The following is an 11,027-nucleotide window of genomic DNA, read 5'->3' as shown; positions in this document are numbered from 1 at the left end:
AAAAAAAAAAAAAAAAAGACATTATACATCTCATAAATATACTGCAAGAAATGAGATCTGTCCATGCATTTAAATTTGGGAGGTGGCATCAAGCCTGTCAACCTGAGTTCCTGGGATACATATGTAGAAGGAGAGAACTGATTCCCACAAGCTGTCTTCTGATCTTCACACAAGTGCTATGGCATGCACGTGCGTGCCTGCGTGTATGTGTATGCCCCTTCTAATTAATTAAATAAAATTTTGTTTTTAGTCTCCATCATTATGTATTAGATGGGAGGAAAGGCAACACAGAGGTCACAGGACAACTTTACTAAGTCAGCTCTCTCCTGCACCTTTATGAGCATTCTGGGGAGTTAACTCAAGTTGTCAGACTTTCACAGCAAGTGCTTTACCAGTTGAGCCATTTTACAGGTTCTCATGAAAGTATTTTACAAATAGGTACTAACTAATCAGTTACAGTGGCTGTAGTCATTATAGATTTTCTTTTTTGGTTTTTCGAGACAGGGTTTCTCTGTGGCTTTGGAGCCTGTCCTGGAACTAGTTCTGTAAACCAGGCTGGTCTCGAACTCACAGAGATCCGCTCATTATAGATTTTCTACTTGTGGCATGAGTGTATTCAATCCAAGATGAAATGCTGGGGGGCAGGGCTTAAGTGATTTCCACCACTTAAGGACAATTAACCCATCTCCTCATCAAACACATACATGCAAACACACATATTCTATGGAAGGAAAATGGCATAAATCCAGAGCTTTTGCAACAGTATCTTAAAGTATATGCTTTTAAATTTTTATTTACTTAACACTGGTTTAACTACTTGTTCTTGTGTATTAATCAGGCTGTTCACATGTTTACGGGCTGGTTATTAAGCCTGCAAGTCAATAGTTCCAAACCCACAGGGATAGCATATCAGATATCCTACATATCAGACATTTTACATTACGATTCATAACAGTAGCAAAATTACAGCTATGAAGTAGCAATAATAGTAATTTTATGGTTGGGGTCACCACAATGTGAAGAACTATATGAAGGGGTCACAGCATTAGAAAAGTTGAGAACCATGGCAGTAAGTGTTCTTGATAATGCTGTGACCTTCTTGAGGATGGATTGACATCTTTTCTTTGTTTGCTCAACCAACACTCAGTATAATTTTGGGAGCAAATCAACTCAGGAAATAACTGACTCAAGACTGGGGTTTAGGCAGTTAGGTGGGTGAGCAACAGGGAAGGGTTTTGGCAACAAGTTCTGGACTTGATTACCTGGACAAGGAATCCATACTCCAGAGTGGGAATGTTCTTGCAGTGACCACTGACCTAGTAAGAGTTCAAGACAGATCCTATGAGTTTCTTATAAAGTGGGGCCCAAACATTCCTCATTCATACCTTTATCCAGGATTATCCTAAAATAGCTAAGTCTTAGCTCAGATCAGCCTAAGAAATCACAAAGCTAGAGAGACCTTTAGAAGTTTTTGTTAAAGGTTCTAAGGTATACCAGTCTTTAACCCTCTTCAAAGTTACAATAGGTTGGCACAGCAGCTGACTACCAAGTTGTAGCCATAACCTAACTATACTATACATGACTTCTCCTTGGCACGCTAATCCCCAGACTCTGCTTTATAAACTACTATCAGACAGGCCTGTCAGGTATGAAATAAGCATTTAATAACTATTACTTAATATTATTTATTTATATATAAGCATTCAATAATTAAAAACTATTCCATTCTATACATTCATGATATATGCCTAGATTTGACTAGACAGCTCTACCCCCACCCCTTTGAAAAGTTATTCCCCTACATATCTACCCCCACCCTCCTGATGACCACATCACACCATCCCCAGCCCATGTACCAAAGGAGAAGTCCGTGCTGAGGGAGGGAGGCCCACGTGCTGGGGGCACAGAAGACCTGCCTGGGGGCTGGGGGGATAACCAAACACCTCTACTTTGGGGTTCTTCATGGTGCAAGAAATGGAACGATTCATAAGGCGTCCAACTCGAAGCTCTGGTACACCCAGTTTGCCTTTTAGCATGGAGTCCTGTATGATAGGAAAACTGGGAGACCTGTAGAGAAAGAGCAAAGAAAAAGTAATAAAACTGGGAATTCATTATGAACTTTAGAAGAGAATTAGAAAAAAGAACATTGTAGGCCAGAGATGATCACAAATTCAAGAGCATAGTCTATTGTTATCTTAAATAATGTCAAAAGAGAATAACAAATCACAAAATTGGCTTTTGATATCATTATCTGTATGTTCTTCAGGTCGTAGCACATAAAAGGCAGAAGCAAAGCCTCAGCCACCATGTCATTCAGACTAAGTATGACCAAGTATATTTCTTAAAGATGACAGGATCATTTTTTGTTGTCAGAGAAAAGGACTAAGCATTCAACACTATCCTAGGCAAGTAGTTGTATCCTAAACCTTGCCTAATGCCAACTGTCTAACCATCAAAAGTAGCCTGTGGAACACTACAAATCTAGCTTTGTGTCCATCTTTGGAGAATCAGAAACCTGGATATAGAACCAGGGTCAAAGAATAGAGCAATGTTTATTACCAGAGCTTAGGTATCAGCACCTCCTATATAAGAACAAGAAGTGAGTGTCTATGTCTCTGCTTCTTTATGACAAGAAATAAAGATGAGAGATGAAGATAAGATGAAAAGATAAAGGGCTGAAAAGATGGCTCAGCAGTTCTTACAGAGGACCTGGGTTTGATTCCCAGCACCTACATGGCAGCTTACAGCCAAATGTAGCTCCAGTTCCAGGGCATTCAATACCCTCTCCTCTGGCCTCTGAGGGCACTACACACACATAGAGCAAGCAAAACACCTTTAAACATAATTTTCTAAAATGATGGAAAAATAATACATATGCCTCCAAAAGATAGGTATTGTGCTTTACATAAGGGATGAGTTATAAATATTGAATCAAAGTAGAAAGGTAAGGATACAAAGGGGACCAGCACCATGTTTTCACTATTATTATGTAAAAGGTACAGAATTTACTGGACTCAGAGAAAAGACAGAAGAAATTATTTTAGGCATTCCAGAAGGTGATAAGACAGATAATTGGAAATGATCAATTCTAGGAAAATATTTACTTGGGAATGGGTGAGAAGATGCTGAGGCCAGCTCGGAACTTCTTGATGGTACCACTTGCTTTGAACCAACTGTGTCTCTTCTCCTGCTGGGTCTTCAGGAAATCGTTGCTCAGATGTTTCCATTGTTGGGATGTAAACATACCCAGGATCCTAGGAAATCAAGAGGATTAGGCAAGATCAGGCAAAAAAGGACAAAGAGAGGCAACTAATCTCCAGACTCAGAGACTATAACGCTAGTTTTGACAGAATGTTTGCCAAAGCCTCTCTTGATATGACACTGGCATATGAAAATACTATCTATCTTAAAGCACCATCTTCATCCTAGGACTAAACACTCACTCGTTACCTAACCAACAAGCCAGAATATTTCTGGAGACATTATAAAGGAGAACCTTCAGACTAGAAACCACAGTCTGGATTTAGTGCCACAGATAACTACACTGAAAACAGAATAGAAGGGGTAGGGCAGAAGAGAACCTTCTACTTTGCAATTAGTGCAATGACTATGGATATGCGATACCAATAATGTTAGGTGAAAAACTACATCCCTGAATTTATAGTCTTCACCTTGCAACCCAACTTGTCAATCATTTCACTTGTCCTTGACCAGTTCTTTGTAGGATTACCCTAGGCTATCATGATAAAACCTCATCAGCTTCTTTAAACTCAAAATTTTACCTATAACCAATAACTTCCTTTTCTTCTCATTAGAGAAATCATGAGGTGTTAGCTTCCCTAATTTTCCAACCCTAATACAAAAGCTGCTTCTCCTTCAACCCTTATCTCTAGCCCTTCATTCTCTGGAGAAAAGGTGACTCTCATATTAAGACTCACTTCTCTATTTGGGCTCTACCACCATCTTCTGTCCTTAGGGGCCATGATCAAACATCTTCCTGTCCGGTCAGTTCCTTTCCCAAAGTCTGTAAGATACTTCATTTTTCTGCATCTCAGCTAGGCAAGTGTTCTACCTCTAAGATCTATCTTTAAGGGGGGTCAAGATTCCTTTGGCCTAGTTTTAGTGTTTCTTCTTCTTCTGTCCACCATCCTGAAGGATTCCTGGATACTTTGGGTATTAAAAAGTTTTTTGCCTTCGATTCTACTTTCTTTTCACCCTATCATCCTCTTCTATAACAATCTTACATCTACTGGTACTAAGTTCCACCAACACTGATGCTTATCTTCAATCCTTATACTCAATTCTGAGCTAGTGTGAGACTATTTTATAGCATCGATCTACAGCTGGCTGTTCTATAGACCAGGCTGGCCTCGAACTTACAGAGATCCACCTGCCTCTGCCTCCCGAGTACTGGGATTAAAGGTGTGTGCCACCACCAACCCGATCTGGCTTCCTAAATTTATTTTAACTTTTCCTAGGAATATTTTAGAAGGCCATTTCTGGAAAAAAACATGTTCAAGGCTTTGACACATTTGTGGTTAGAGTCTGGAATGTGACTGCCCCCCAAAGGTTAACATGCTGAAGGCTTGGCTCCCAGTCTGTGACACTATTGGGAAGTGGCAGAATATTGAGGAGGCAGGACTTGGTTGAAGAAGGGAGCACACCGTTGCAGGGGATATTGGTACCCTGAGCCTCATGTGTATGTGTCTGTCTTTCTGTCTGTGTTTGCCAGCACACTGTAAGTTGAACAGACCCCTTCTACCACATGCTTCTACAATGATGTATTGTGATGTCAAAGATATAAATAGGGTCAAGTTATAATAGGCTGAAACTGCTAAACTGTGAGCTAAAATAAAATTTTCTTTCTTCTAAGTTGAATAATTCAGGTATGTTGTAACAGAAATGGAAAGCTGACTAAGATAAGTATTTCTCAATACTTTTCCATCACATGTCCATGAACAACAACAAAAAAAAAGTTCTTACTTTTTTAATTGAAGACCTAGCCCAAACCCTTCCTTATTCGATGGCTGGAAAACCTCAATGGATGGTTCTGCAAAGAGAAGAAAAAGTTTCCAATGTGTGCATAACTCTAATCTCTACAAAGTCTAAAGTCACAGTTCAGTAGGACAGCTTCCTCAGATTCTAGACACAGTAGCTGTTAGGTACTCTCAGGCAAATCCAACTTGCAGTTAAAGATAGCTATGAATGTGGCTGAATATAAAACTGTAACTTACTTAAAACATTATGAAAATTTTGTAATTTTTTTTTTTGGTAAGTTGGTTGTTCAGTTCTTGAGTGTGGATTTTGAAGAGGACAATGTGTTGGAATGTCAAAAGTTGGACATGCCTGCATAGTAGAGGAAGAAAACTTGAGGCAGCAGTAAATTCTAGAAGCCATTTAATAAACTTTAAATATTTTCAGTCGGAAGTTGGGAGGTTTGGAGAAGAACAAATATCTTCAGGTCAGAGAAAACAATTTCACAAATCAAGAAGAAGGCTATCAGATGAGTGGGGATGAGGACACTAATGACAAGAAATGGAAAACAAAGGGTGAGCACAAAGGTCTTATTTCCAACTTTATTTCTACTTCAATTAACTTAGTACTTTGGATCAGACTATACTCAGAGCCGGCCGTGGGTGGCGCACGCCTTTAATCCCAGCACTTGGGAGGCAGAGGCAGGCGGATCTCTGCGAGTTCGAGACCAGCCTGGTCTACAGAGCTAGTTCCAGGACAGGCTCCAAAGCCGCAGAGAAACCCTGTCTCAAAAAAACAAAAACAAAAAACAAAAAAAAAACAAAAACAAAAAAAAAAACAAAAAACAAAAAAACAGACTATACTCAGATTACCCACTTGTCCAATGTCACTGTCTTTACCTGGTCCATCAAGGTACTGGGAGAGAGAAAACCGCAGCCTCAACACAATCGGTTCTGTCCGAAGGACCTTCCAAGCTGTAGATACTTCCTCCTAAGAGAGTAAGAGAAATTATTTCTGGTTTACAACAGAGAGAAATGGACACATATATGCACATAACAGTATACATGATTGTTCGTTGATGGTCTAGGAATGACAGAGGTGTAGAATATAGGTTCCAAATACAGCACTCAAGAACAAGACACCAGGCCTACATGAAAAAAACCCGTAAGGCAAGCTACACATACTGTTGACACTACTTACATCGAGGAAGCTGATGTTGATATGGAGGTCAATGTCCACGTCATCAATAGTTCCATATTCTCTACAGAGACACAGGCAACCACAAGGGAGGCTCATTAAGACAGAAGGGACTAGAGAGGTAAAGAAGGTAAAGAACTAACCCTAGGAACATGAGAAAGGGTGGAAGAGAGCTCCATACTTAGACCTTAGTTACACAGAGAAACTCTGCCTCAAAATAAACAAACAAAAAACAGCAACAAGAAAAAGATCTTAGCTATGTATCAGATCACTTATGACCATAACCCTTCTTATCCCAAAGGGAACTAGTGACCTAAAGGTATTTAGGATAAGAGGGAATAGCTAAGAAAAATAGTTCTAACTCCTATCTCCTATGGTCAGCCATTTTTATTTTTAAATACTCTGAGTAACCTTCTATTGCTAAACTCATAAATTTATCAGTACATTACACCATCAAAGAAATTCTAGCCTTTTAAAGACCCTTGTCATCCTGAAGTTGAGTCCCACCTGATGGACACAGAGCTCTCACTGTAGATCTCCTTCACTGCTTCAATGTCCGCATCAAGCTGTGGGTGTCTATACAGGTCAGCTGCACAGCTCCCCTGATTCAGCCATAAAAATATTAATGGTGGCGGAGGTGGAAAGAGATAAACAAAGGGGAAGTAAGAAAGAGAGAATAAACAGAACATGCAGACACACCAGGAACAGGAAAGATGAAAGGGCAGCACATAGGCTCTTGGGGGAACTCTAACACATATTTCAGGGAACAAGACTCTCTATTCCAGCCTAAGAAAGTTTCAGCCGACCAACAGGCAGTTTTGCTTTAAGAGTTCATATTCTCAAGCTCTAGCCTTTCCTCTCAAATTTTGCCTTCTACAGAAATTCAGACGAGTTCTATCTGAAAAGCATCCTGAGAGTCTGAACAGTTTTGCTTAGGAATGCAATTGTTAGCAATTGCATTTTTCTGGGTGGCAATGATAGTGACACCCTCTGGGAGCCATTTAAGATTTGATCCTAACAATGAAATGACTCTCTCTGAGAATGAGAGAAGAAAATAATAATTTCTAACTAACATAAGGGTCCCCTTCATGAGGAGGATGATAACAAGTCCTAGGTATAAGCAAGGACAATGAATCAGTTCTGAAAGATTCCTATCAGATCCCACTAACATTTTATCTCATTTCATCTCTGTTCAGTAGAACTTTCCTTCTGATGTACCCAGCATATAAAATCTAAATCATCCAACAATGAGTTTGAGGGAATTCACCTCACCTGAACTCCATATAGAAATTCCTCTGATTCATTATCTCCTTCTGAATCATCATCATTCCAGAACTGGCCTTTGATGTCCTGGAGATAAACAACAATAACAAAAACACTGAAGCACCATCCTTTGTTAGGTCCTTGTTATTACATGGGCTAGGGTAGGGCAAAAGGATGGAAAACAGATTCTCACATCTCTTGGGAATAAGTAACTGAAGCCTGAATCCTTTTACACCTTTCACTTCACTCTGACTGAGTGCAATACTACCTAAGTCTAGCTCTGACTCGGTGGGGCAGAGAACATCCTAAGCTCTGCATCGTCACTTCCTCATCTCCCTTGTTTTGTGTTCTCTCTGAGGCACGGTCTTACTCTATAGTCCTGGCTAGCTCAGACCTTGCAGCAATTCACCTGGCTCAGTTTCCCAAGTGCTGGGATTACAAATGCAAGCCACCACAGCCAACCTCATCTCTACTCTTTTATCTCCTAGTGTTCATCTCTCCCCTTCCTTTCAAAGAGAACAGCCCTACACAGCTCAAGTGACACTTTTTCCATACTCCTCCTTCTTCCATTAACTTCAAATAGCTACTTCCAAAAGGGCAAGAGGGGGAAAATACCAGGAAAAGGTAAAGTCAGCCTTCTGTCTTTGTTTTTTTTTTAATTTTTTTTATTTTATTCATTTATTATGTATACAGTATTCTGTCTGTATGCCTGAAGGCCAGAAGAGGGTGCCAGACCTCTTTACAGATGGTTGTGAGCCACCATGTGGTTGCTGGGAATTGAACTCAGGACCTTTGGAAGAGCAGGCAATGCTCTTAACCACTGAGCCATCTCTCCAGCCCCAGCCTTCTGTCTTATCTGCCCCTTAGATGACTAGTCCAGTGACACAAGGAGTCAGTCCTCACCATTGGGTCAGTGAGTCTCACACACACTCTCAGGTCAGTGCTAGGCAGCACCCCTCCATACCACCAATCGAACCCAGGCCAACAAGATGAGCATTTAGGAGATCACAGAATGAGACAAAGGAGGTGATGATGTCATAGGTACTGGCGATCTGCTGGAGATGGCAGACTCTGCTGTTGTGGTAATAAGTCACTGTCCTATGGAAAGTAAATAACAATTGGGTTCACTACTTATTAGCTGGATAGTATATACACAGGTATATTTTGTCCAATTACAGACACATATAAAGAGGCATAATGCACATAAACACATAGACTTTACTTCTTTAACCAAGCTGAAGGCACTGTCAGTAGAATATACACCTGTCTATTACACTCAAAGTTGAAAGTTGGAACTGGAGTAAGTATCTGCTCTAGTCTATAAGGTTACAATAACCTTAAAACCAAAAGTAACAATGGCAGGACCAAACTGCTATGATTCTGTGTCCACTCAGTTCATTTATGAGCAGCTTTCACAATACCAAGCCTCATCAGCCTTATGAACCAGAACCAGATTCTTTTTAGACTCTTTGCTCCTATTTTCCCATATTGGGCCACTATCACTTTTTTTCTTTACATGTGTACGTGGGTGCAAGCAAATGTGTATAAAAGTACACGTGAATGTGCGTGTGTAGGCTTCCAGGGCTGACTCTTGAAGTCTTTCTCATTCATTTTCTGCCTGATTGAGACAAGATCTCTCAACTAACGCTGTACTTCACCAACACAGGCTAGTTTAGCTAGCCACCTTGCTGAGATCCTATCTCCACATTCCCAGAGCTGGAATTATACGTAGCCACCATGCCCACCTGACATTTATGTAGGTTCTGGGGACCCAAATTCTAGTTCTCACACTTCCATGGCAGGCATTTTAGCCAACAAGCCATATCTGTAACCCCTCATTATTGCTTTTAAAACATCAGCTTTAGTTGAGCTTGGTGATTCACACCCATAGTCCCAGCAATAAGGAGGGGATCTATGGTCAAGAAGATAACATCTTTGAGGTTAGCCTAGGATACTTTGAGGACTCTGTCTCAAAAATAAATTAATTCAAGGGGGCTGAAGAGATGACTTAGTAGTGCTCTTACAGAGGCCCTGAGTTGGGTTCCCAAGCATCCACACCAGGCAGTTCATAACTGCCTATAACTCTAGCTCCAGGGGATCTAACACAAATATTCATAAAACTAAAACTAAATCTTTAAAAAATAATAGCAACATTACTAGAAGCCATTATATGACAACCATCTAATTCAGAGTTCTCAATAACACCGACGATGCTCTGGTAAAATTTATCTGAGTTGTCATGGCTGAAACAATGCTCCAGGGTCGTCTCAGAACCTAACCTCCACATAGTTACAGTAATGACCCAACAAGCACTCAGAAAAAGCACTAACCTCCTCCCCACTTCTAATCCTAGAAGACCTCCATCCCATAACAGGCTATTTTTAGCCCCACTGAAGTCTTCACTTACATCAGGTCATGAAAAAACAACTCAGCTATGAAATTATGAAGGCTTGAATGGTAACAGATGTCAGAGCTACAGTAACAGTAGGCTTTCAAAGCTTTCTGCTGCTCTCTAGATCAGTAGGTCACAAACATTACCTACACATTACCTGGGGAGCTTTCAACTTAGACCAACACATAACCCTATTCCATAACCAATTAGTATAATTTCACACGAATTAATCCTGAACGTTAAGTCAGTTTAAAACTCTTTACTATTAAGCCAATACTAGGAAGCACTAGTCCTTCCTGGCTCCACATATTCCTCAATCTAATCCATTCCAAACTACTCAATGGTGTTCTTGGTCCTTGATGTGATTCTACCAAACCTTACTTTTCTACATCATCGGTTCTAGGTGGGCTGGTGTGACTACAGCATCAGTATTACCTGGGAACTTGCTAAAATGCCAATCTTAACCCTTACCCCCTGAGATTTAGTGAAGCAGAAAAACCAGAACTAGAATGCAGTGATGTTTTAACAAGCCCTAAAGTTATTATGCTGCATGATAAAATCTGAGAACCATCCCACAAAGTCATTGCATCTTCCAAGGGTCTGTCGTTTCTTCTCAGAGACCAAGTTAAACTTGGTAATTGGTTCAGTATGGGGCTATAAAGCACAATACCAAAATAAACTCTACATAGCAGTCCTTGAGCTGACTGTACTACCTCACTGACCAAAAAGTAATATGCAAAAGTCAATTACAACTCAAGTTCTTAGAGATAACCTGATATCTAATAATTGCTTTAAAACACTACTGGGGGGTCGGGAGGACAAGTATGAGCAAAGTACAATTGTATGTATGAAAAAACTCGTTTTGTACATCAACTAGAATTTTAGTTTTAAAAATTAAATACTATTCCATTTTCAAATAAAATAAGTGTGAAAACAGATGAAATAAATTTTGCAAAATGTTGATAACTGTGAGTCAGACATAGTGGCATGTCTTTAACTCCAGCATTCTAAAGGCACAGGCAAGTGGATCTCTTTGAGTTCTTAGCCAGCCTGGTCTACACAACGAGCTCAGTACAAAAACAAAACAAAAAAATGTTGGTAACTAGGCGGATCTCTGTGAGTTCGAGACCAGCCTGGTCTTACAGAGCTAGTGCCAGGACAGGCTCCAAAGCCACAGAGAAACCCTGTCTCGAAAAACCAA

General features: G+C 40.2%; 1 protein-coding gene across 9 annotated transcripts in view; it reads right to left on the bottom strand.

Moving 5' to 3' along the window:
* Parp6 (poly(ADP-ribose) polymerase family member 6) overlaps positions 1-11,027 on the bottom strand; it is a 34,193-nt gene that overhangs the window by 21,044 nt on the left and 2,122 nt on the right. For 7 of the 9 annotated variants that reach the window (XR_003376590.1, XR_003376591.1, XM_026777223.1 and 4 more), the window contains exons 3-11: positions 8,338-8,532; positions 7,444-7,521; positions 6,679-6,773; positions 6,175-6,235; positions 5,874-5,964; positions 4,984-5,050; positions 3,105-3,254; positions 1,857-2,067; positions 1,263-1,316 (exon numbers count right to left, since the gene is read on the bottom strand). Coding sequence is in view for 7 of the 9 variants with exons in the window: in XM_026777223.1 (XP_026633024.1) it covers positions 1,263-1,316; positions 1,857-2,067; positions 3,105-3,254; positions 4,984-5,050; positions 5,874-5,964; positions 6,175-6,235; positions 6,679-6,773; positions 7,444-7,521; positions 8,338-8,340 (810 nt within the window). In the remaining 2 variants the exon portion in view is untranslated. The remainder of the gene's footprint in view (positions 1-1,262; positions 1,317-1,856; positions 2,068-3,104; positions 3,255-4,983; positions 5,051-5,873; positions 5,965-6,174; positions 6,236-6,678; positions 6,774-7,443; positions 7,522-8,337; positions 8,533-11,027) is intronic. The other 2 variants (XM_026777221.1, XM_026777222.1) reach the window with 1 other exon arrangement.

Source organism: Microtus ochrogaster, unplaced genomic scaffold, assembly GCF_000317375.1.
Source record: "Microtus ochrogaster isolate Prairie Vole_2 unplaced genomic scaffold, MicOch1.0 UNK49, whole genome shotgun sequence".
NCBI classification, from domain to species: domain Eukaryota; kingdom Metazoa; phylum Chordata; class Mammalia; order Rodentia; family Cricetidae; genus Microtus; species Microtus ochrogaster.
Note: the sequence above shows the minus strand (reverse complement) of the source record. Positions and strands in the feature narration are given on the sequence as shown.